General features: G+C 46.6%; 1 protein-coding gene across 1 annotated transcript; it reads right to left on the bottom strand.

Annotated features, from left to right (window-relative positions):
- Positions 1–47: 47 nt before the first annotated feature.
- On the bottom strand, positions 48–24926 carry CUNH8orf74 (chromosome unknown C8orf74 homolog). Its single transcript, XM_055345843.1, has 4 exons — positions 24879–24926; positions 23112–23304; positions 2207–2610; positions 48–425 (listed from the first exon to the last, which is right to left on the bottom strand). Exons 1-4 carry the CDS (start codon positions 24924–24926, stop codon positions 186–188), a joined length of 885 nt encoding a protein of 294 aa, XP_055201818.1. The 3' UTR covers positions 48–185.
- Positions 24927–26711: the final 1785 nt, after the last annotated feature.

Genomic DNA, 26711 nt, shown 5'->3' with positions numbered 1-26711 from the left:
TTTTTATGGGGTGGAAGACGGTTTCCAGAAAGAGAAGAGAAGAAATCTGAAGACTGATTTGTTTCTTTTAATCACTAGACATCTCTGATCTACTAGGTGTTGACTGCATCACACAATACTTTCATGATTGCCAACGGCTTTTCCTCAATCAGAGTTTTCCGTCGTCAGTGGGCACCAGGGGTTCTCTACTTCTTCTTTGCTTTTGCTTTCTTTCCTTTATTTGCTTTGTGGAGCTTAAGGGATTCATCTTGGCCTGGCTGGCCAGTGATCGATAGTGGGGAAGGGATAGGAGCCTTGAGGTTCAGAGTCTTCTTCTGTAGTTTCAGATCCAAAATATCAAAAGTTATCTGTATCTCATACTGCAGCAGCTCCTTCAGGCATTCTATCTGAACGTGAATGGCCTCACTGATGAGATTTTCCAACTCCTGGAAGAAACAGAGCATGGCTGGTGATTAGGGCTCTGGGGAAAGCTGAGGCCATCTGCAGATAGGGTCCCTCCCTGGGATCCAGTTCTGAACATATCAGCATCTTTTTCAGTGTTCTAGAATCTTCCATTTCTCCCACCAGCTCTCTTGGCTACCTTTCTCCACCCTATTCTGTGCTTTGAGGGGATGACTGATAAGGGCTGCCCCAACTGGCTACCTTGACTTCTGGCTTTAGGTTGAGTTCAGCCAATGGGAAGCAATAGCTGGGAAGAGAGTGAAGTCTCTCATCTCACTCCGGATCTGCTCTGGGTTGGCCATGGCTCTGATCCTTTACCTACAGTCACACCCCCATACCCCATAGTCCTCTCCCACAGTTCTTATTTTGGGTTCCATTGACTTTCTTTCCTTCCCCCTTCAGGCCTTCCCTGCTAAGTCCTTGGGGAGGATTGTACTCCAAGAGGATGCATCATATTGATCATATGGTTTTCAGTGTCTCTAGTTCAGGCACATGACCAGGGGCACACAGTGGAGGAGACTCTAGTCCATGAGCTTCACCAGGCATGGACCAGCAGCAAAGTAATGGGGGGCTGGCAGGCAAACTGGGAGGGGCAGGGAAGGACAGCTGTGCAGAGAAGAGGAAGGGGAAGGAAGGCAGCCCCTCACATCTGTGGCCCATTCACACATTCTAGAGTAAGGCTTCTCAGGGTGGAGAGAGGCTGTTGCTTGAGTTCTTTTGGGTCCTTCCTTGCTGGACATCTTAATGCACTAAGATTTCAGGGCAGCCAATGTGCTATTTCTCTGGGAGACTTGACTTAACCTTAGGAGAATATAATTTGTTCTGTGGTTTTTCTCTTTAGATTTATTATCCATATTTTTTATATATTTAAAGGAATAGGGCCACTCACTCCTTGGCTGACAATTTAGAAACCTTTTGGAACATATAGGCCCTGTGTCTCTACCTCCACTCCAGCCCCAAACCCCCCAACAGATGCACACAGTTGTGTATACACATATGCACACACTTGTCTCTTGTGTTCACAGATGATGTGGCAGTGGTGATACAAGTGCCTGAGTCTAGTTTAAAAAATGAATTTGGACTCTATCAGGCCCTTTAGAGTTTGGCTGTCCTGGGGACATGCTAATTACCATTTAGCAAAGAGCTGGTCATTGAGACTCTGGATCCTGGAGCCTCAGTGGTCTTAAGACTAGTCAAGGGGGCAGCCCGATTTCTTAGATCCATGCTAGACTTTCCTAGGTTCTCTCTGACTCACCACTCCTTTGCCTACCTCATGATATCATCCATCTTGGGTTATCCCCATTGTCTGCACCTTCCCTCATCATCTTCCCCCACCCCCAGACCTTGATGGATGAAGGGCCCTGAGAGAATCTGTGGTGGTTCAGAGCCTGGAGTCTTCTTTTTGTGGAATCTGTCACTGATGAATGTTGCAGTGGAAAGAACTTGGACTTTGGGGCCAGCTAGGCTTCAGTTAAAATGTAAACTCTACCACTTGATAGCTTGGTGACCTTGGGTGAGTTAATGAAATTCTCTGAGCCTCACTCGTCTCATTACTGAAATGGGGACATGAATTATACCTCTCAGAAATGTTTTGTGAAACATGCACGCAAACCCTGTGGCCCCTGCTCAGTTGACTGTCCCCTTCTCCTCCATCCCACGTATGCAGAAAATGGGGTCCTTCCCAGCCTTGATGTTTTCTTGGTAGGGATGGGCATTTATATGTGGCAGGTGAGCATCCTCTCACCTCTCACAGGCACAGCCTTACCTCTCTCTTCAGAACCCGGCTGGGCTGCTCAGGCACCTCTGAGAACTTTCTCTGGAGCTTGTGATCCTGTTCCATGTGCAGTGCCTCCTTCAGGAGCAGCATATCGGTGCGTTTCTGCACCTCTGCCATACTGAGCTCTGCCACCTGCTGCTCTAGCTGCCAGATGTCCCTGTCCATGCCCTCGGCCAGAGGGAGGGGCTGGGGTGGCGCACACACTTCCAGGTGTGTGACGGTCAGGTTGACTTCCTGGTCCTGGCCCAGGACATACTGGTAGAGTTTGTAGTGGCGGATGAAGGTATTGTGGAAGTAGTCACAGAGGGCCAGCAGGTGGGTGGTGTTGAACTGCCCCTGGTAATCTCTGAGTTTATTCCCCAGAATTGTCACAGCCTCAGTGATAGAGCAGCCTGTGGGCACAGAGGGGCCAGACATTGAGTGTGAACTGAGGTAAAGCTGCATCAATAGCTGATCAATACAGGTGCTGAGCCCAGGCCCTGTGACACCAGAGCCCACATCCTACAAGCTATTCTATATTACCATTTAGTAGTTCTTAAAAAGCTATGGAGTGTATCATGTTCTGCTTTTGCCTTGGCTTCTAGGAAGCTCAGCACCAATTTTATGTAGTAACTTACATTTATCTCATTTTTATAGGATTATCCCACTCCTTACCTATATTTTGACTTAACTCTCATCTTAAAGGTTTACCTCAGCTGTGATTTATATTGTTTTCATTTCAAACCCTTTGGAAAGGAGATGAAGATGTAAAAAAAGGGATTCTAGTAAGTATGGAGCATGAGATAACTTATAGAAACAGATGTTCAGGAAACCATTATCCTGGAAATGTGTGTCATAGAGCTAGGCATATATTATTTCTACCATGCAAACTGTCTTCTCCCATCCCCTCCCATTCACTCCTTTTACCCTCAACTCCAACAAAAGCTTGGGGTTGTGCTGTGGTCAAGGAGGCAGGACTCTTCACAGCATATGATTGAGTTTTACCACAGGGGGTGGTTCAGTAAAGGGTGATGGCTAAATGATGTGTGTGCCTTAGTGGATAGACATCAGGCAAAGAGAGAGGTTAGACGAAGGACAAAGAAAGAACATGCCCTGGTGTAAGGAGACCTGGGTCCTCACACAGATACCATCCCTGAAGTGCACTGTAAACTCAATCAAGTGTTTCTTGCTCCCTGACTTAGTATCTACATCTGTGGAATGAGAACTTGGGCCAGATGACCACCAAGTCACATGTTTTGGGGATTACACAGTTTTATCTATTTAAGATAGAGACCAAGCACTGGATGCAGGAAGCCTGGCTTTCCTCCTGGAGTAGAGGCCCGAGCTGTATCTAGGTCCCCTTCCTTGTCTCTCTTGTATGATCCCCCCATGGGACCCTGGTAGAGTCTCCCACCTTCCCAGCCAGAGGGCTCCATGCTCCATAAGGAGGGATAGTATCAGTCTTGCTCACGTAGTTGTTTGTAAACTCTTCCACCCTCCCATTCCCATTGTATGTTCATTTTGGCTCCTCACTCTTGGCTCTGTGTGAGAATATTTACCTGAAATCTCCCCAGAGTACTGAGATGACAGGGCATCACTATCTTAGAAAAGTAGTAGTAGATGGAGCACTACTTCACTTTGAGCCTCGTTATAATATGTTGGAAAATGTCACTTGGATTTAGACTTCAGCCCCTCCCTGAAGAGGCGCTTCTCCACTGTGCAGAATTGAAGGTTAGTGGGCTATGTTTTCCTTTTTTTTCAAGGCCAATCAGATGGCTCAGAGCCCCAAGAGAATGCTTCTGTTTCAGAGTGGTGTAGAGGGAGGGTTTGGAGGCTTGGGACAGCTCCGACCCTTTCTAGTTATGACACTTCGACCTTCATTCCCACAGATGTAAAATGGAGAATAATTATATTTAGTTGCTAGGATTGTTATAAGATCGAATGGGATGATATGTCCAAGTGCCTTGCACAAAGCCTGCTACAAGGTAGTAATAAATAAATACTATAGGATGAATTTAAAAAAAATAAATGCTGTAGGGAAAGAAGAGTTTGTTCCTGCCCTGTGAGAAAAGTCTCTCCTGGCCACATCTATATTTCCTTCCATCCATCTCTCTATCTATTCATCCACCCACCCATCCACCCATCCACCCATCCACCCACCTGTCCACCTATCTATCCAAACACTCATCCACCCATTCATCCAAGATTAATTTGTCAACTGTTACTGAGTGCCTATTAATTAATTACTAGGCACTATGCTAGATCTGGCAATACTACGATAAATAGATCCCTTGCCTTCAAGGTGTTCACAGGAGAAACACACAAGTAAATGTTACAGTACATGTGTAAAAAGAAACAGAATCAGGTGAAGAGGAATGTACAGTTGAGGATAGGGAATCCCCCTGAGAAGATAATGCATGAGCTACATCTGAGAGGCCTAATGGGACTGAGCCAGTAAAGAGGGAGGCACTTCTTGGGTATAGCCTGAGTGAGAGCATTGGGGCAAGAAGCTGCATGGCATGGGTGGAGAACAAGACTGGGTTTGTTGTTGTTGGCACTCAAAGATGGAGGCAGAATATGGCAAGTGTTGAGTGGAGAAGTAGGTGAAAGACAGACGGGAGGGCCTTGAATGCTGTATTCAGAAGCCAGGAGTCTGCACTGTAGGCAGTGCAGGGTCTGCACTGTGTTGTAGGCAGGTTGTACACATGGCTATGCTTGCCTTGAACTTGATCCCACTGATGGTCACGTGGTGCTGGTGCATGGCGTGGCCCTGTGCAGATGGGAGTTGCTGTGGCCTGAGAATGCTAGGTCAACAGGTGTGGGCAGGAGCAGGTTTGAGTGGCAGGACTGATTGTCAGATGTGGAGTGTGGTAGCAACCTACATGACTCCCAGGTGCTTACTGTAGGACACTCGAAGAGTGGTGGGGCCACTAATAGAACATGATACAGGTAGGACACTCATCTCTGACATGACCACTGCCCTCAGAGAGCATCCAGTTTGTAGAAGAGGTGACAATTACACAAATGCTCAGTCCTCAGCACAAGGCTTTGTGCTCAGTAGGGCCAATGGGTAGCTAGTGAGTAAATGGACACATTCTGATGTTAAGTGCATGATGGAACTATTCATTTAACCATCCAACAGGTGTTAGGGGCCTTCCAGGTGTCAAGAGCTCTTTCAGGTTCCAGGGAGGCCATGAAGGGCTAAGGAGAAAACACACAGAGCATAACTCTGCTCAGAGCTATACAGGCTGGGTGGGTACAGAATAGGAACAAGTGATTTTGTCACGGAAGCCAGGGAGCAACTGTCTGAGGACATGATGAAAGAGATGAGATGTCAGAGGAGTCACTGGGCAAAGAGAAGAAGGAATGAGTAAAGCAGGCAAGGGCAACATCATGTGCAAAGGCCCTGTGGATGGAGAAAGCATGGCCTATTTGAGGAACCAAAAGGCTGGAGGTGAGGGGTTGGGAAGCTAGAAATCAGCTGGTGAAAGATGAGATTGAGTTCTAGATGAGGTTGGGAGGTGGGCAGTGGCCTGGTGGTGCTGGGCCTCCTAAGCCCCTATGGGAGGAATTTGGTCTTCGGCCTGAGTGGTGTTAAAACAATGACCCTTTCACAACATGAGTCAGATCATGGTCTTCCTCTGTGTAAAACTTGCCTTCCCCCTCCCCGCCCCCGCTCCTGCCTGGCATGCTGGCATTCCCCTATTTTTCCACCATATCCTGCATACCCTTGTGCCAGGACTTGGTCTAGGATGCCCCCTTGCTGGCCATGGACATACTCTTACTCCCAGGGGGTGCCACCTTCTCACAGACACCTCCCGAACCACCCCCTCCCACCCCCTCCTGCCCATAATTTAGTTATTTACTGTAAGAAGTGAAAGTCGAAAGTTAAGTTTACTGAAAATAATTTTAAAAAATTAATTTTGTAAATTTTTTTCGTTAAAGAAATGGCAATTTTGAATGACATTTTAAGATTTAATTGCATTCCCCCTCTGGGAAAAATCAGTGAGGGAGACAAAACATGAGAGACTCCTAACTCTGGGAAACGAATAAGGGGTAGTGGAAGGGGAGGTGGGCGGGGGGATGGGGTGACTGGGTGATGGGCACTGAGGGGGACACTTGATGGGATGAGCATTGGGTGTTATGCTATATGTTGGCAAATCGAACTCCAATAAAAAATATACAATAAATAAATAAATAAATATTTAATTGCATTGCTATTATCATTATGTACCTATCTAAATTGCTTCTTTGATTATGTAATTTGACAATTACAATTTACATAATAAATAAAATACATTAAAATTATTTAGAATTACAGGTGTAACATTAAGTTGGATGTTGATAGCTTTTTATTTAAAAAATTTTAAAGGGCAGCCCGGGTGGCTCAGCGGTTTAGCACCTGCCTTCGGCCCAGGGCGTGATCCTGGAGACCCGGGATCGAGACCCACATCAGGCTTCCTGGATGGAGCCTGCTTCTCTCTCTGCCTGTGTCTCTGCCTCTTTCTCTGTGTCTCTCCTAAATAAATAAATAAAATATCAAAAAAAATTTTAAAGATTATTACTGAGAGAGAGCGTGTGTGTGCGTGTGTGTGTGCATGGTGGGGGTGGGGCGGGCAGAGGGATGGAAGGTAGGGGCTTGCGTGGGGATCAGGACTGGATCAGGATGCTGGGGAGCCGGGACCCATGGAGGGCTTCCTACAAAGAGAACATTGGAGCCCAGAGTGGAAGAACAGAGATTGGCAGGAGATGGTGGAAAAGGGCACTCCCAGAGAAGGGACTGCAGGGATATAGGCTGGAAGTGGGGTACAGTGTGGCCATGTACATAATCCACATGGCTCAGAGTTTCTGGGAGGAAAAGCTGGAGTCTGGGGGACTCACCTGAGGGAACAGAAGGGCTTGGTGTCTTCAGTTTGCAAAGGGGAAGCTTGTGTATGTCATGTGAAAGAGCTAGACTTCAAAACACAAGTTGGGCTCTTTAACCAGAATTCACGGACCCCAAGGAAGTCCAAGGATGGGCCTTGGGACTGATTGACACCTTCTGAAATTACATCCAGAATTTCACATGACTTCCCCCCCCCCCCATGGGGAGTGTGTGCATAGAAAGAATCATCACATTTCTGGAAGGAAATACAGAACTCTGACCGAGAGCTGCAGAGTCACTCAGAGTTCTTAAGCCGAGAAGGGAGGGGTCAGATGGGCATTTCAGAGAAATGGTGGTGGTGTGTGGAGGATGGCAGGGATGATCAGTAAGGGAATCTCAGAGTCTGGGGGACCAGGGTGAGGTCATTGATTTCTGGTAATCAAAGCTAGACCATAGGTTGGTGTAGGGGCGATTGTGTGTGAAACTCGTGAGGCGAATAATTTCATCTTCTCTGGGCTCCGTGGAGCTGAATGAACATAGTGGCAAGTGCCCTGTCCTTCCTCCAGCCTGGCCTGGCATAGCACGGGGCTGGGATCACCTGCATCCTCCAGATGTGGGCAGCTACAACTGCCTGGTTTGTCAAGGCCGGCCCTTGGTCTTCTAGATTCGGCTCCTGGTGGCATGCACAGAGCCCAGGTTTGAATCGAGAAGTCTGAGGGCCCAGTCATGCTGAGTGACCTCAGCAAATGTTGGCAAGTGCTCCCAGCTGCCTGTCACCCTGGCAGGTGCTCTGTTATGGGCATGAGCTGTGGCCTTAGCCTCAGGGTCATAAAGCCCAAGGATGGACTTCATCCAGGGTCACAGGAGAAGGAGTGCCTGGGTTGGATTCTAACTTCCAGGCCCAAGACTCTTTTGACCAGCTCTGGTTTTCAGCAAAGATCATCCCAAGCTGGCTCGTGAGACACACTTTCTTGGCCCTCAGACCATTGTGTATTTGCTGCAGGTTGAGAAGGTTCCAATGACTCAGAAAGCCAAGGATTAAGTCTCAGAGAGAAGCCTCTGGCTGCCGGGGGGACAGATCTGTACGTGCAGGTTGCTCTTCAATAACAGGGAGTGGCCTTCATTTGCATTGGCTGCTGGGAACTTCCTGAAGACGGTCCCCAAACCCCTGGAGCCCAGCACCTGCATGGAACGCAGGAATAGAGGAGGGCCATGAGGAGGGAGAGAGCGGGGGTGGGGCGACAACACCAGATGCTCCAGAGTCAGGGCAAAAAGGCACTGGGCTTGGACCAGGCACTCTGGCTTCCTGCCCCTCCTATGCGGGGTCGGGGGCTGGGTGAGAGCAGGGGAGATGTGCCATGTCCCGGAAGGGCTGGGAACAGTGAAGAGGTGCTGCTCCTCCTGGGTGGGAGTGAGGGGGAGGATCCAGGTGCCACCAGGGCCCCCTGACAAACCAGTTTGGTTGCCCCTGCCTTGGCGTGAAGGGGAGGAACCAAGTCAGGCTGCAGCCTGGCTGGCTTAACTTCCTAGCACCTGCCAGGGCTGGCCTGGGCTGGTGGGAAGCAGACAGAAGCATAGGACCCATGTCTTCACCACCATCCTGCATCCCGAACGCTGTCCCCTGCCCATCTTTCTGCTCAGGGTAAGGTTCTGCCAAACTCATATACACCAAGGTGCTGACGATAGGGACAGCTCAGAACACAGGGTGTGCTTGCCTTCAGGCAGCAGAGGATTCTTGTTTGGGGTGCTCCCACTGAGCCCCACGTGCCCTGGGTCATCTCAGGCTCCACCCAACCCCTCCTAGCTCTGTGAGGCAGGTGTAGGCATTTTACCCATGACAGAAACTGAGGCTCAAGGAGTCCAGGGATTTGCTTAAGGACACACAGGTGGTGGTATGGGGGAAGCCAGAACTCAAACCCCAACCTGACCCAACCATCCACTTCCAGGTAGCTGTGGGTTCTCTCTGTAGACTCTTGGAGGTGGACATTGGAAGGGGCCACCAATCCAGTTGGTCATGGCTTTCCAAAGGATGTTCTGCAATTGGTATCACATAGAAATGAATGTTCTGTAGCCAGAAACTTTGAAGATATATTGAATCAAAAGAAATTAAGCAGAGCCCTTAGTATGCCAGTGGGCTCGGCGAATGGCCAAAAAGGGTTGAGCGTATGCAATATTTCTCAAATTTATTTGAGGCAAATAGTTTCTCAGACCAAGAAGCATATTTCGGCAACTATCGAACTAGTCTAATCCTCTCACACTAGAGATGGGAAACTGAGGCCCCTTTCTGCCTCTGTGAATCTGACTGCTCTAGATACCTCATGCAAGTGGAATCCTAAGGTACGTGGCCTTTTGTGGCTGGCTTATGTCACTTAGTGTAATGTCCTCAAAAGTCATCCAGAATTTCCCCTCTTTGTCAGGCTGAGTAATATTTCATTTTGTGCATACATCTCATTTTGTTTATCTGTTCATCTGCTGACAGACGTGTTAACCCATATGAATGGGCTGCTTCTGCCTTTTGGCTATTGTGAACAATGCCGCCACGAACATGGATGTACACTTATCTGTTCAAATCCCTGTTTTCAGTTCTTGGGGGGTTTATACCCAGAAGTGGCATTGCTAAGTCACATGGCAATGCTATGTTTAATTTTTGGAGGAAACTCCCTACTAGTCTCCTGCCCACTAGGTGTTTTGTTTTTGATTTTAAGATAAACCAGTAACCACATTAAAGAAAAAAATCTACCCCAATAGCAGAATTATAAAGATTTTGTTGATCTTTTAAAGATTTCCTGTGTTCACTATCCTGGGACTCAAAGGACAAAGACAGGGCCACATATTTTAGATTGTCATTGGATTTCGCCGAAGCTCTTCTCTTTGCCCAAAATGTTCCCCTCATCCGCTTAGCACATGCACCCCCTCATTGTTTCTCACCCCTATTCCTTGAGAAGTTTTTTTTCATTAAAAAGGAAGTGTTTTTATTTTGCTTAAGTTTTTATTTTAATTCCAGCTAGTTAATACACAGTGTTCTATTATTTCAGGTGTACAATATAGTGATTCAACACTTCAATACGACACCTAGTGCTCATCACAAGGGCCCTCCTTAATCCCTATCATCTATTTCACCCAACTCCCGACCTACCACATCATGGTAACCACCAGTTTGTTCTTTATAGTTAAACTATATGCAAACTTAAGAAGTTTGCATGCCTGATGCTAAAGAGTTTTGGCAGGAAGAACAGATGATCTTTTGGGGCCAGAAGATCTCAAGGTTAATGACATTTACTGTGTGATAATTTGCAAGTTACCAAACCTCTCTGAACCTCAGCTGCATCATTGTGAAATAGGTACAGAGTACCCAACCACCTGCAATTGCTGTGAACATTAGAGAGGTGTTCTGTGAGTATAGCTCAGTGCATAGGGACAGCTGAGTGGATGTCCCATCTTCTCCATCCTAGCATGCCTTGGCCATGTTTGCAGAATAGCTGAGTAAGTGGGGTCTATTAGCTGATTCATGGAGGAGGCTTTGGAGAACAGAACAGAAGTCTTCAGGCAGAAGGCTCAAAGGGACCCGTTTCAGTTCAGCAGCAGGAAGAACTTTCTAGAAACGAGATTTATTAGCGGAGCAGTCTAGTCTTGAGGAGTGAGCAGGCATTTGGCTGGTGAGAGGATTATCGAATAATATGTGTGTGGTGGTTTAGTGGGGTTTGAATCAGGTCATCTCTTGGGTCCCTCTTTGATTCTAAGAAGTTATGATGATTTCCGACAGGCTGACAATCTTCCATAGCCACATCTAAGGACACTGTGGGTGCCTCATGGCCAGCTTTGCAGCCATCTCAAGTTTAGCAAAGAGGGTCCTGACTTTGGATCTTCATCATCATCCTGTCCTCATTCCTGAGTTACAAATGACTAAGTAATCCCACGGTCTTAGGGACACGGGACTGTACCTAGACTAAAAATAAGCTATTTCATACTCATGTATTATCCCCTTTGATGTTGGGGGACTCCAAGACTGAGCAGCATGTCCAGCTGACCCAGGGAAGGACAGGGGAAGTTAGAGGCAGAGCATGAGGTCACTCTAAAGGGCCAGAGGTCGGGTTTGAGGGCAGTGGTACCACCTGCCCACACACAGGTGGCACATCTAGGCCAGAACACATTAGCCAAAGGACACAGCTCCTCTTCTCAGTCAGGTCTGTGCCACCCACCACATTGGAGCCATCCTGCTGGGGGTCAGGATCCCAGGCACAGGCTGTAACTCCAGGTGACCTAGTTAGGAGCCCTGCCTCCAGGTGTTCCACACCTGGCTCTTCCAGGGACTCAGCTCTTCCTGCATGCCAGCAGTCTCATTCCACTCACTGTGGGGTGCTTTCCCAGGCTTCATGCCTCTCAGACTCTCAGGTGCTCTGTGTACAGATCCCTTTGGTCAAGATGGAAGGTCACATGGCAGGGCATGTGCCCTGCTGTCAGACAGACCTGGGTTCAAATCCCAACTCCATCTACTGGAGGTGTGACCTGGGCCAAGTTCCTTCAACTCTGGACCTCAATTCCTTCATCATTAAAATAATGACAATGATGCAAGATCACAGTGAGGATTATAGATGCTACGTGCGAAAATACCAGAATCACAGAGTCCTCACTGAACCTCCCTCTGCAGGATGTGTGTTCTTTGGGAAAGGTTGGGGAGGGTTTCTATGGCACAGTCTTGGTTTCTAGCCTACTAACTGGCACAATCTCATCTGGAGAGCTGTGACTCAGTGTTACAAGGTGAATTAACATAGTGTCCCCCATAATTCATATGTTGAAGATCTAACCTCCTGTTCTTCTGGATGGGACTGTACTTGGAAATGGAGTCTTTAAAGAGATAATTTAGGTTAAATGAGGCCATGTGGGGGCCTAATCCAATATGACTGGTGTCCTTACAAAAAGAGGAAATTAGGACAAAGACACACCAGAAAGGCTGTGTGAGGTGCACAGGGAGAAGGTGGCTGTCTGCAAGCCAAGGAGGGAGGCCTTAGAAGAAACCAACCCTGCTGATACCTCCATCTTGGGACTTCTTGTCTCTGGAACTGGGAGAAAATAAATGTCTGCTGTTGAAACTGCCCAGTCTGTGGTACTTTATGATGGCCTCAGCAGACTGATACACTCACAGAGGTATCTCTGAGATTGCAATTGCCCATTTGCCCCAAGAAGTGCTCTCTCAAGATTTCAATCAATGGCCTTTGTGGAAGCTTCCACTCTCCAGCAACAAAGAAGTTGTAGTCAAACTTTCTTCCTCAGGGTTTAGCAGGAGAGGCATTGGACTCAGGCCTCCCTGGAGAGGGCTGCTGGAGAAGCTACTTTCCAAGAATAGTGATGGTACATTTTCTCTTGGCTTGGGCTGGTCCTGAATTGCTGGTGGCTCCCTGATGTGGGGTGGGGTACTCAGGGGCTGGTGGAGTAAACCCTGGGCATGGCCATTAGTGTTCTGGCAGGAAAAACTGGCACAGGGTAGCTTGGGGGGAAGTAATGCCTCCTGGCAGCCACAGGCTGCTGGGGGACAGATAGTGTGGTTGCATTTTATCCCATGGCTGCCTAGATGACATTTTCTGGCAAATCAGGAGTGGCCATGGATGGAACTACAAATACAGTGCCATGACCTCCTGGGCACTCACCTGATTAGTACATCATGCCTTCACCAACTGATCATCAAGGCCCACTTCCTCACAGCCCCAGGATATGTGGCCAAGCCAGAAGGAAAGATATTCTAGCCCACATGTCTAGGGAAAGCATCAGACACAAAGCCTGGGGCAAGAGAGGCTGTTCCCCTCCCACCCCTCACCTTCTGCAATAAGCCAGTCAGAGACAGGATGCACAGGGCCTTCTGGGTACCCTAAATCTCTGCCACTCCCAGATGTGAAGTTGGAGACCTCAGGGTTCCCATATGCCCTAACACCTCCCTCCTCTCCTCTCCTCTCCTCTCCTCTCCTCTCCTCTCCTCTCCTCTCCTCTCCCAGACCTTCAACAGGGTGTGCAAAATCTGCCCACTTCCTGCAATTTCCACCAGGACAGAGCTGGCAGCTTATTGTTTCTCTGTGCTGTGTCTGGTGACTCCACTCCAGGCTCTATGAAGATAGCAGGATGGGATCTGCCCCGGGCTTCCTGCAGGCTGGCAGAAGGGGTGAGGTCGACAGGACTCTCATCTGGCCTGGGGTTGAGACCAGAATATCCTGGTGAACCATTTGCCAGGACAGAATCAGCTTATGTTTTTGAATAAAGGGCAACTCTTTCCCTCCTGGTATAAAGGCCTGATTGGGCCAGGAGATAAGCTGGGCTGGCAGCTGTCCTGTCAAAGCTCTGAATCACTGTTATATAAACATGAGCCTCCTTAAATACCATCTGCCAGCTTTGTTATCTAGTATGCAAACAGAACTCAACCATCCCTAGCCCCAGATTAACAGCAACAACAACAACAACAACAACAACAACAACAGCAACAAGAAATCCCTGGAGAAGCTCCCTTCTAAGAAGACCAACAGTCCACCTATGGACACTATCCCTGAAACAGAAGCTTGCACGTGAGCTGGCCAACCAATGGGATCCCATTGTCTGCATCCTGCACCCCATCACCTGTGATAGGTAGGATGTGTACCCCGGAGCAGGGGCAGGGTGGTCTGTGAGATGGGAAGGGCTACAACTCTTTTGGGACCTGACCTGCTGTCTTGCCAGCTCTTCCTGCCCAGATCCTCTAACAAGGGTAGGAATACCTGCCTTCTCCCTTGTGCTGTTGGGCAATGGCACTTCCTCACATGTATGCCCAGAGCAGGTCATGGGCGTGGGGTGGCTCCATGAGGGGCCAGGCTCAAAGTTGTCTGGACCTCCATTCTGCTGTCCTGTGATTTGAATACATCTGCAGTCTTGCCTACAAAGTGAGGGAAAGACAAGAAATTGTGCAGATGGTGAGCCCTCTGAAGGGCAGCACACAGCAGCTTATAGTCCTGGACTGCCAGCACCTTCCGTTCATACCACCTTACTTCCATGTGTGCAGGGGAGCAAACATTTGTTAAACATTTACTATGTGCCTGTCACCACACTGTACATTTTGCAGGCCCTGTCTCATTTAATCCTCCCAGCTGCACTAGGAATTGGTACTATTATGCCCACTATTTTAGAGCTGAGGAAATGAAGGTGCAGAGAGGTACAGTAACATTTCTGAGGTCACGCAGTAATTAGAGGAGGTAGGATTTGAACCCAAATCTTCTGACTGCAGAATTTGGTGCTAATCGCTCTGCTATGCTGCCTCTAACATCACATGGATGTGTAACACTCAACGAAGTCACCCTAATCTTCTCTCTGTATATAGGACCTATCATTTCCAGGAGCACCAAGAATCAATTCATCCATCCATCCATTCCTTCATTCACTTTCTTCATGCAGCCCTACTGTATGCTACATGCTGTGCTTGGCAGGGGGGTACAAACAGTGGGAGAAAAATTGAAATTAAGGACCTAGATTTTCTTGTTGTCTAACCATGGCACTTTGGGGGAAGAGTTTAGATCTAAATAGAGCAGGAAAGAGGGCACTCACATGGACACAGGGTTTGAGAAACATGAACAAGACAGCCACTGCTAGTGGTGGGTGGGTGGGGGAGTGCTTGCATGCATGTGGGTGCCCAGAGAGGATGCAGGTCCAGAAATCCAGTTGTGAAGTACAGAGGGTCTTGGGAAGGTGCACCATGGTGGGGAGAGAGTGGGCCAAATCTGGGCCTGATGTGGGAAGCTCTGAGATTGGCTCTGGGTGGCAAAGTCTGGGGACCTAGAGGATGAGCGGATGGCATAGGGTATGGGAGTGTGAGAAGACCCTGGGCTCTGAGATCAGTGCAGGGGGGCATTTCAGGGGTGGTAGGCAGCATAAGTGGACAGGGCCTTGGCAGGGGCAGGATGAACAGAAAGAACATTTGGAAACACCCTCCAGCAGATGGAGCTGATGTCAGGTGCCCTTTTGTCACTGGACACTGGATCAGTTAGCCCCCACTAGGATTGGGCCCCAGGTAAGGAGAGGAGCTTAACCCAGAGCTGGTAGGTACAGGAAGGAGCAAAGGGTACATGAGCCTGTGGTCTAGACCTGGGTAGTGTGTCTCAGGCAATACCAGGTGGGAGAGAAAGAGATCAAGGTTGGGTCAGGAACTGGGTAGAATGGAAACAGAACTAAGTAAGCAAAGGCAGGGGTTTGGGAACAAAGCCAAGAGGAGCAAACCAGGCACCCTCAATGAACAGTGCTGAAGCGCTGCCTCCTACTGTAGAGGTAAGACCTACATTTGTGGATGGACAGTGGAGCCCAGGGGAGTGCCTGGAACCCCTGAAGAACTGGGCCAGACAACTGCACCTTCACAGGGCTTCCCATGTACCAGTCACTGTGCCACGTGCTTTACATAAATGAACTCATCTATCTTGAACGATCTCAGGAAGTTGGTGCCATTCCTGTTCTCGTCTTGTACTAAGAGTGATCTGAAGCACAGAGAGGCTAAGGGACTCTCACAAGGTCATACAGCAGGAAATGGCAGAACCAGGACTTGAACCAGAGCTCCAGGAATGCTGAGGACCAGTCTAGCCAGAGACTGGGGTTGACTGTAGAGCGAGGAGGAAAGGCCTAGGGAAGAAGGAGGCTTCAGCTGAAATTCTATCCCCTATCTCAGGGTACTCATGAACTTGGTCATGCTCTTGCAAGTGCCCCTGTACTAGATTTCTGGAAAGCAGCGTGGGTATGGCTGCCATGGAGGTGCCATCTGGGCCAGCCTGACCATCTTCAGGAGCAACAGGCATCGTCCCGAATAGCACCCTGGGGGGCCCAAGGTCAGCAGGACCTTGCTCAGGTTCTAGTGTGGCTCTATATGCATGGGCGCTCTCACTGTACCCCCATTGTATACTCTGCAAACCACAGCCAGCTTGGTATTGCTCTCGAGTCGGCTCTCACAAGTCAGTTACCTGGGCGTGGAGCGAGGAACAATCTTGTCTGCCTCTTTCTTCCATCCCCACTTCCCAGACAAGTCTGCCAATTTCCTTTAGTTCCTGGGCCTGCCTCTGGCTGTAGTGCCAGCCCCGTTGCTCTCAGCTCATTGTCCTGCCCCGCACCCTGTGTTGCAGAGTCAGCTGGGTTAGTGCTGGCATCTGAAGAGAAAGACCTCGGATGGTCTCTGCTGCCCTTGGAGGGAAATGAAGCTGCTTGTGTACATTTGGAGGCTGATCCCTACTGGGCACTGCCTCAAAGTGCATGCAGCCACATCTGATCATGCCATCTCTGAATCACATCACTCTCTCAAGTCTCAAGTGCGTGAGGTTCCCTCCTAAGAATAATAGCTAGCTCTCACTGAGTACTTACTAGGCACCAAATACCATGCTATGTACTTTACATATGTTACCTCATTTAATCCTTAAAGCAATCCCATGGAGTGAGTGCTCTTGCTTTTTCCATTTTCTAGATGTGTAACCAGAGGCTCAGAGGTGATGTGACTTGCCCAGAACCATACATCCAGTAAGGGACCGAACTAGGATTGGAACGTTCCCTTTGAATGTTGAGCCTCCTGTTGAATTCTGTCTTCAGTGAGTCAAATTTCAGACATGAGGGGCCCACCCAAGAGCTTGTTCCTACTCAGTGTTTGTACCGACTATGTTTCTCAAATTTTGAGATGATTTAAAGGTAAGAGGAAGAATTTGTAAGCTGGAGAAGCCAGGATCAAGATTTAAAAGATGTCAGGAGGAAAGAAAGATTGGGCCAACACTGACAAGGTGGAATCAGTGGGGATGATTGTAAAGTCTTATGTGTATGTTCAAAATTGCCATTGCACAAGGGTAGGATGGGAAAAATGATTCCCATGTGAGATTGCCTGCTCAATATAAATCAATGTGACTTTGATGTTGATAAAGTATATGATGTTGATAAAGTATATACCCATAGGCTATATAAATAGGAGCATCATCAACAGGACAGAGAAAGTGATAAAATCCCTGATCACTTCACTGATCAAATTGCAGCCTGTTTCATGTTTTGATTTGGATGACATACTTTAAGAATGCTATTGACAAACACAGTATGCCCAGAGAAGGGCAAAAAGAAAGAGGGCAGTGGTGGGGAGGTAGGGGAAGAGGGTCTATGGAAATGATGCCATACTGAGAATGACAAAAGTAACTGGGGATGTCTAGTCTAAATGCAAAGTCATGATAGTCAAATTATATAAATCTCATGAAATATCTGTGGGGCCCACATTCTGGTTCTAGAGGATAGACTTTAAGCATTTTAGTAAAAAGTACAGAAGGCAGTTACAGCTAGGTATAAATAGGAGCTTCCAAATAACAGGCATGGTTGTACAAAGGAAGAATTGCCTTGGAAGGAGGGAGCACCCTGTTGCTTAGAGGGTGTCGGTGGAGGCTGGGAGAACCTTGTTGGCTGGTTGAAGGAGCTCCTTGCAGTAGAGGAAATTAAGTTTCTAGATCACTCAGATCTGGGTCATCTTCCAACTGCAAAGTTTTAGAAGTCCACAAAGTATAGGCTGGCTGTGCTGGCAAGTTATGTGATAACCAGAAATGCTGAAAACTCCAGTATGATCTAATCTCTGGGGTTTGAAGTTGGGTTTGCATCATCATTGATTGTTTTTTCACGGGCTTAGCCTGTGGAAGGCTCTGATGGAAACTTGAAAGAGCCCGAGTTCCCACCTGCTTGGGGCTGACATTCTTTTTCCCGCTCGTCAGTGTTTGTTCTGGCCATGAGCCACTGCAGAGCTCAGCCCATAGGGCTGAACTCTGGTACCTGTGCATTGCTGTGAGCAGCAGGGAGCGGGACCCAGAGGGATGCCAGGAAAGCCCCAGGGGTGAGGGCTGGCTTGGGGAGGGGGACTGAGGCTAGGCTAGGATGAAGTTTCCCAAGTATCTCTGAAGCCAGCTCAGGAGCAGTGCCATATCTGGCTCAAGACTTCAGAGTTGGATCACTGGTTTGGAGGAGAGAAGTGGAAGGGCACATGAGCAGCGTAAGAAATAAAAAGAGGCTGATCCATGAGTACATAAAATGTGAAATTCGGTGCCAGCCACTAAATGGCTTGAAGCAGAGTGATGGGGATTTTATTTGTGTCTGAAGAAAATCACTGTGCAGTTCAGTGAAAGGATGTAAAAGTACAAGATTTGAAAGCAGAAAGAGGTGGGTTAGAAATGGTGGTAGACAAGTTGCTAGTGAAAAGTTGTGAGATTAGGGAGGGACATTGGGGTACTACTGATAGGATTGGTCGTTTAGCTCTGGGTGCATAAGGAATGAGGACATTATATATGAGGGACAAGGTACTGTGTATTCTATTTGCTTGGCAGCTGTTGGAGACCTTGGTCAGAATTCCAGAGGAGGACCCCAAATGTGTCACATGTTTAAAAAAATGTACTTAAACACTTCAAAATGAAGAAATACAGAAAAGTTTCAAAAAGAGTACATAATCAAGGCAGTGTGGCATTGGCAAAAGAATGGACAAATAAATGGGGCAGACAGAAAGAGAACCCAGAAATAGACCTACACTAATATGGGTGACTGGCCTTTGACAGAGAAGCAAAGGCAATACAATGGAGCCAAGATATTCTTTTCAACAAATGGTTTTGGAACAGCTGGACATCCACATGCAAAAAAATGGGATCTAGATACACACCTCACACCCTTCATAATAATTAAATGAAATGGATCACAGATTTAAATCTAAAATACAATATAATTAAACTTCTAGAAGACAGCATATAAAACCACCTGGATCACCTTGGGTTTGGTGATGAGTTTTTAGACGCAATAGAAAGACATGGCCCATGAAAGAAGAACTGATAATTTGGACTTCTTTAAAATTTAAAATTTCTGTTCTGCAAAAGACATTGTTGGGAAAATGAGAAGACAAGCCACAGACTGGGAGAAAATATTTGCAAAAGACACACTTGATAAGGGACTGTTATCCAACAGAGTCCAAGAACTCTTAACATTTGACAAAAATAAAACACCCTTCTTGAAAAATGGGTAAAAATCCTAACAGACACCTCACCAAAGACCTCTCTCTCTCATATATATATATATATATATATATATATATATATATATAATAAGCATATGAAAAGATGATCCACATCATATATCTTCAGGAAAATGCAAGATACCACTACATATCTATTAGAATGGCCAAAATCCAGAACACTGACAACACCAAATGTTGGTGAGGATGGGGAGCAATAGGAACTTTCATTCGTTGCTGGTGAGAATGGAAAATGGCACAGCTACTTTGGAGGACAGTTTGGCAGTCTCCAACAACACTAAACATATTCTTACCTTATGATCAAGCAATTTCATTACTTGTTTTTTATGCAAAGGAGTTGAAAATTTATGTTCACATAAAAACCTACACACAGATATTTATTGCAGCTTTTAATTGCCAAAATGTGCAAGCAACCAAGATACCCTTCAGTAGGAGAATGGATACATAAACTGATTTATCCAGACAATGCAATATTATTCAGTGCTAAAAAGAAATGGATCGTCAAACCATGTAAAGACATGAAGGAAATTTAAATGTGTGTTACTAAGTGAAAGAAGCCAGTATGAAAAGACTATATGGCTTCAACTATATGACATTCTGGAAAAGGTAAAAGTATGGAGATGGTAAAAAGTCGTGGTTGAGGGGTTGGTGGAGGAGGAGGAATGAATAGATGGATCTCAGAGTATTTCTAAGGCAGTGAAACTACTCTTTGTGATACTTTAATGGTGGATACATGTCATTATACATTTATTGACATCTGTAGAATGCACAATGAACCCTGATATATGAACTTTGAGTGATAATGATGTATCAATTTAAATTCATCAATTGTGACAAATGTCCTCCTCTGGTGGGGTATGTTGGTAGTGGAGGAGGTTGTGCATGTGTGGGGCAGGGTTTCTGTGGGAAATCTGTATCTTCTGCTCCATTTTGTGTGAGCCCAAATCTATGCAAAGAAATACTCTACTAAAAAAATAGCTAACGAAACCATTAAACTCCTACAAGAGAACAATAGGAAACCTCCTTGATATTGGTCATGACCATGATTTTTTGGATATAGCACCTAAAGTACAAGCAACAAAAGCAAAAAGTCCAAGTGGGAATACATCAGAATAAAAAGCTTCTGCACAGCAAAAGAAATTATCAAGAAAATGAAAAGACATCTTACAAAATAGGAGAAAATATTTGCAGAGCCCATATCCTGATAAGGTGTTAATATAAAGAACTCCTACAACTCAATAGCAAAACCCCAAATAATCTAATCAAGATGGGCAATGGACCTAAATAGACAATTTCCTAGAGAAGATATTCAGGTGCCCAACAAGTCCATGAAAACAGCCTCCATATAACTCATCACCAGGGAAATGTAAATCAAAACCACAATGAGATACCACCTCACACCTGTTAGAATGGCTGGTATCAAAAAGACAAGAAATAAACTTGGCGAGGATGTGGAGAAAAGGGAACCTTCATGTGATGTCGGTGGGAATGCAAACTGGTGCAGCCACTGTGGAGAACAGTCTGGAGGCTCCTCAAAAAATTAAAAATAAAACTATCATACGATCCAGAAATTCCACTTCTAGGCATATATGCAAAGGAAATGAAATCCCTGTCTTGAAGAGGTATCTGTACCCACTTGTTCGCTCCAGCATTATTCACAGCAGTCCAGCCAAGACAGGTAAACAACCTATGGTCCATAGAAGGACGAATGGATAAAAGAACTCTATTTTTTAGCCATAAAAATATTACTCAGCCATAAAAAAGGAAACTCTACTTTTTGCAACAGCATGGATAAACCATAAGGGCATCAAGACATATACTGTATGATCTCACATGTGGAATTAAAAAAAACCTGAACTCATGGAAATGCAACAGACTGGTAGTTGCCAGAGGTGGGTAGGCAAAATGGATGAAGGTGTTCAAATAGTACACACTTCCAGTTACGAGATAAACAAGTCCTGGTGTTAATGTATAGCACGGTGACAACCATGTTGTATATTTGAAAGTTGGTAAAAGAGTAGATCTTAAAAGTTCTCACCACAAGAAAAAATTGTAACTATGTGAGGTGATGGATGTTAACGAAACTTACTTTGGTAATCATTTTGCAGTATGTACATATATCACATTATTATGTTGCATACCTTAAACTTACACAATGTTATATGTCAATTATATCTCAATAAAACTGGAAAAACAGTGCAAAGAAATTTTTCCCAAACTACTTAAAGAATAAACAGCCCACAAGATGCCCCATCATCTCAGCTTGCCTTCAGATATGTTACCTAACAGAGGGCATTCATAACCACAGTCATCAGAACTGGGAGCTCACCCCTGACACACCACTACTGCTTAATCTCTAGACTCATTCAAGTCTTCCCAGTTGTCCCTTATATACATCCTTCATAGCAAAAAAGACCCAAACTGAGGCCATGTGTCATGTTTGTGGCCACATCTTCTCAGTGTCTTTCCGTTTAAAACAACTCCTCTGTCTTACCTTGGTTCTCAGGTCCTTAATGATTTTGAGGGACTTTGTTCAGTGCCATTAATTTAGTACTTTCTTGTGATTAGGCCAGGTTCTGAGTTTTTGCTAGAACCATCACTGAAGGATGCTGTGTTCTCCTTTTGCACTCTACCAGGTGGAACGTGATTCTCCATATGTACTTTTACTGATGACGTTGACTTAGGTCATTGGATGGAGGAGATGTCTGCCAGGCTCCCTCACACAGAAGTATTCTTTTCTCCTTCATGATCAGTAAGAATGTTGTGGGAAGGGAGTATGCAAATATCCAGTTTCTCATCAAGCGTTCACCTACTGGTTTTAGCACTTATTGATGATCCTTGGCTGAATATTACTATAATGGTAGCCAAAGAGGGGCTGTTCCATATTTTTGTTTAACGAATGACTCTGCAGCTCACAGCCCAAGGGTGGATGGGTGTGGTTACATTCTCTTGTGCCATGGAATCACAGGGAGAGATGCTCTTCCTCTTATGAAGCCAGGGTAGGGGTGGGAGAAATGCTCCCTCTATAAACTCATTTGACTGCCTTTGCCCCATCCCTGACAGCAACCTGATGCCTGTAAAGGATTCCTCCAAGATATTCAGCAAATCAAAACCTGATATGTGGTGGTTTATGTATACAATGGAATATTACTCAGCCATTAGAAATGACAAATACCCACCATTTGCTTCAACGTGGAAGGAACTGGAGGGTATTATGCTGAGTGAAAGAAGTCAATTGGAGAAGGACAAACATTATATGGTCTCATTCATTTGGGGAATATAAATAAGAGTGAAAGGGAATAGAGGGGAAGGGAGAAGAAATGGGTAGGAAATATCAGAAAGGGAGACAGAACATGGAAGACTCCTAACTCTGGGAAACGAACTAGGGGTGGTAGAAGGGGAGGAGGGCGGGGGGTGGGGGTGACTGGGTGACGGGCACTGAGGGGGGCACTTGACAGGATGAGCACTGGGTGTTATTCTCTATGTTGGCAAATTGAACACCAATAAAAAATAAATTTATAAAAAAAACCCTGATATGTGGAACAATTTTCAGTCTTTCAGGAATGCAATGGGGAGTCAACGAAGGGATTTAAACAAAGGAGTGACATGTTTATATCGAGTAAAAACAAAACTAAACAAAAATTATTTTCACTAAAATAAAATCTGACGCCACTCTGACCCTACTTTCAGGCAGCTGCTCCAGAGTTATTGATCTGATAGTGAAAGTCATACTAAAGTGTAAATGACTGACCAAGAGACAAACACCCAGGCTGCTGTGTGAACAGCTTGGAATAGTGGAAAATTTTCAGCCAGTGAGATGAATATAAAGCCTCAGCAAGGACATTCAGTTTGCTTCACTCCTCAGAAACCTAGACAGAAACCTGTTTATGAGCATGTGAGGATGCTAAATGTCAGAGAAAGAAAGAAAGGGGCTCCTAGCTCCTCAGAGGACTCCTGAGGCTGCAGACTGCAGGGGGGATCCTATGCCCCCCATTCCCCAGCAAGCCTCACTGGTCCCTGCCGCAGATGCCCCATACCTTTGGTTTCCTTGAGCAGCTCTTCTGTGAACTTGACCACCTCGGCCACTTCCACCCACGGGAAGCCTTTGCCCACGGCAAAAATGATGCTTTCATAGAGGGTATCCAGCAGAATGCTTCGGCGGGAGTCTCTCACTTCATCAAACTCCTCCCAGTTCAACAGTCTCCGTAGGTGCTCCCTACCTTTTGGTTTCTGCAGGGCATGATATGAGGGATGGAGAATGAGATTGAGGAATCAAGATGCCATCCTCACTGGGCAAACCACTGGGGTCTTCACAGAGCTTCCCATCGTCCTGAAGAGTGACCAGGACCATGGGTATGCTTGGGCAGAATTACGCCTTCCCTTTCTGGGAATGTACTCTTCTTTCTAGCACCACTTCTTCTGAGAGTTCTCATGCTAGCCACTGGAGCTTCAGGTTTATATGACTCCAGCAGGCTTCAAGTCCTGACTATGGTCCCTCTTTCCTCTTCCCTAAAAAAAAATTTGACTTCCCTCTGAATCTATTCTTAACTAGTTGCCCGAGTTATTAAGCTGATAATGAAATTCATACTAAAGTGTAAATGACTACAAAGAGGCTTGGTGAGGCTATGCTCTTGGAGAAGAAATATGTCTTACTTGTTGAAAATTCAGGCACCTTAGCAGACCAGGGGGGCACACTTGATCAGAGTCCTATATATAAGAACCCAATTCACTTGAGAGTTTGGTCCTTCCAGAAAGGTTCTTAAAGATCATTAACAGATGTAGAAGAAGCAAGTGCCTTTTAAGGAGGGGCTAATATAAGGTGGGCAGAAATGGATACCCACCAAAAATGGGAGTGTTGCTTCTCTGGGGTAAGAGGAGACTTTGGCTGGGGGAACTCCTGTAGGGGAATTGATGGCAGAACTGCTTCCTGGGGGAGGTCCAGGGCCCTGTCCTCATCCTGCAGAGACTCCTCTCTCATCATCTGACCCAAGCAGCCCTTCCCTGCAGTGCTCACAGATCTCCAGGTTGGTGTCTGATGGGACAACTGGTTGAGAGATCTGGAGCAACTGGTGAAAACAAGGTCCCAGTGTGGGGAGGGAGACCCCACCAGGAAAGCCTTGCCTGGTGCCCACCCTCCCATCAACTTGTGGCTGCAGGCCAGAAGCGGACCCGTGCACATAGTTACATGGGGTCCTCTTGCCTGAGCTCTATGGCAGTGCCCTGACACCCCTCTGAGGACAGCCCTGTTCTGGAAGGAGCTTGCCCAAGCTCTAGGCCCTGCTGTTGGGTCTTGATTACTCCACAGACACCTCCTTTGTTCATGCCTTTCAGCTCAGAACTGGCTCTTAGAAAACAACAAAATCTGCCCCCTCCCTGCCTTAAAGCAACAACCTCCCTCTCCACTCCCCACAACCTCACACTTACAACCATATACATTGGCAAACAACCCCAAATGGCTCACAGGGCCTTGAGGCTCTTTGGTGAGGGGTGGCACCCCATGGTGACCAGCCCCAGGGACCTCCCTGGCCCTCCTCAGAATGGAGGCAGGAACAAAGCCTCTGTGCCAGGCTCTGTTTCTGTAGGCTGGGAAAACAACCTCCGAGCTCCAAATGCTGATAAACCTTTGGCCTGGCATTCCAGCTGGCACACACCCATTGTGGGCCTCACAGGAGGTGTGCTGGGGAAGGAGTCATGTCCAAGGTGTCTTTCTGGAGGAAGCACTATCGAGGGGCCACTTCTCACACACACCTCACTATTACACCAATCAGAAGAAATTCCTTTTAAAAACCATGTTTTCTCTTCACCTGAAATTGGAAGACTTTTTTTACTCCCTGGGGTGTTAAGAGTGCCATGGCCACTGCATCCAGTTGCTAGGAGACCCAGCCAGGACTGACTCAGAGTTTCTGGGACTCTGGGGGTGAGTGTGCCAGCTTTGTGAGGTCATGAAGGCCTGCTTCAAGGTGGCTTTTTCCAGGCTTTTTCCCCCTGGCCCCTCCTCTTCAGCTGGCCTCTGGGTCTCATCTCCTACATCTGCCCCCGGGGCCTTCATCCCTTTCCAATGTCCAACCTTTCTTTCACAGGAAGTGAGCCTTCTCATACTTTCCTGAGAACATTCACAAATGTCCCCCATCCTACATCCTTTAACCTGAGCTTCACTTCTCTCCTTCCTTTCACAGTCAAGGATTTGTCTCTATGAAAAGTTGGCCTCCATTTGCTGTCTTCATGTCCTTATGGACCTTTCCTCCCACCAAGATCTGGTTTCATCCCATTTCTTCACTGGCCAGTAGCATCCATGACTCCTGCATCCTGACTTCACTTTGGGGTACAGAAAACAGTTCTGTGAGGGTGTCCTCTAGCTCACTGCCCAAGCACCCACATGCTGAGATGAGTAGGGAGTGAGTCTCTTCTCTTGGCTAGCTTTGCCTTCTGTGTCCTGGAGGCCCTGCTGCCCACTAATACAGGTAAGTTCTTTGGCCATAAGCCATGACTCCGTACCCAGGGGCCTCCATGAGGAAAACCCTGGACACTGTCTGGAGTTGGTAGCTGAGCTATCTGGTTGTGGGGTTCCCTCTCTGGTACCTTTCCAGGCTTCCTTGTCTCTTTCGGTTTGGACCTGGCAAAGGAGTTCCTGGGCAGGAGTGAGAGCTCCCATATTATAGTTTCTTCCCTGAGCAGGGGAAGAAGTAAGGGCTTCCAAGCTTCCAGCATCTGCCACTTCAACCATTCAAAGGCATTTTTTCCAACAGACCTGTGATGCCATCAGGGTCCTGTGGCCCACCTTTGTTACCCTCATGGGCATATTACCTCAGGGCCGTTTCTACCTTTCCCACCATGAGGAAAAACTTGGTTAGAGCCATTTAGTTCCACCTCCTGCAAATTACTAGGGACAAAGGAATGGGAAGGGGGTGCCCTTCCTTCCCATCAGGCCTTTTGGCTCCTTGTGCCAAGTTACTCATTCTCTTTTCAGCAACCCTCACACTCTTGTTAATCTTATGGAGGGTGTCCCTTTGCAATCTGTGGTTATTTCAACATGGATCCCTTTCCATCCTCATCATCCTTAGCTGATGCAGCTTGGCTTCTTTTTATTTAATTAGTTAATTAATTAATTAATTGGTTTTATTTAAATTCAAGTTAGTTAACATGTAATGTATTTTTAATTTCAGGGTAGAATTTAATGATTTCTCAGTTGCATACAATACCCAGTGCTCATTATATCAAGTGCCCTCCTTAATGCCCATCACCCAGTTACCCTGTCCCCCTAACCTCCATAAGCTGCTTTCTCCTGAATGATTTCTCTCTCCACCTTTCCCTCTCTGCCTTCTCTGAAGACTTCTCTCCCTCTACTTATTCCTTACATGTTGGTGTTGTCCTTTGCTCCATCCTCATGCTCTTCTTCTTCTAGGCCATATATTCTTTTTAAAAATTCTATTATGATAGCACATAACACAAGATCTACTCTCAATATATTTTTAAGTGTACAACATAGTCTTGTTAACTATAAGCAGTCTGTTGTACAGTTGGTCTCTAGAACTTACCCATCTTGTATAACTGAAATATTATGCCCATTGATGAGCAACTCTCCATACTCCTCTCTTTCAAGCCCCCACAACCACCATGCTACACTGACTCTATGAGGG

This window comes from Nyctereutes procyonoides, unplaced genomic scaffold (genome assembly GCF_905146905.1).
Source record: "Nyctereutes procyonoides isolate TBG_1078 unplaced genomic scaffold, NYPRO_anot_genome, whole genome shotgun sequence".
Taxonomy (NCBI): Eukaryota; Metazoa; Chordata; class Mammalia; order Carnivora; family Canidae; genus Nyctereutes; species Nyctereutes procyonoides.
This window is presented reverse-complemented; position numbering and strand designations above follow the sequence as displayed.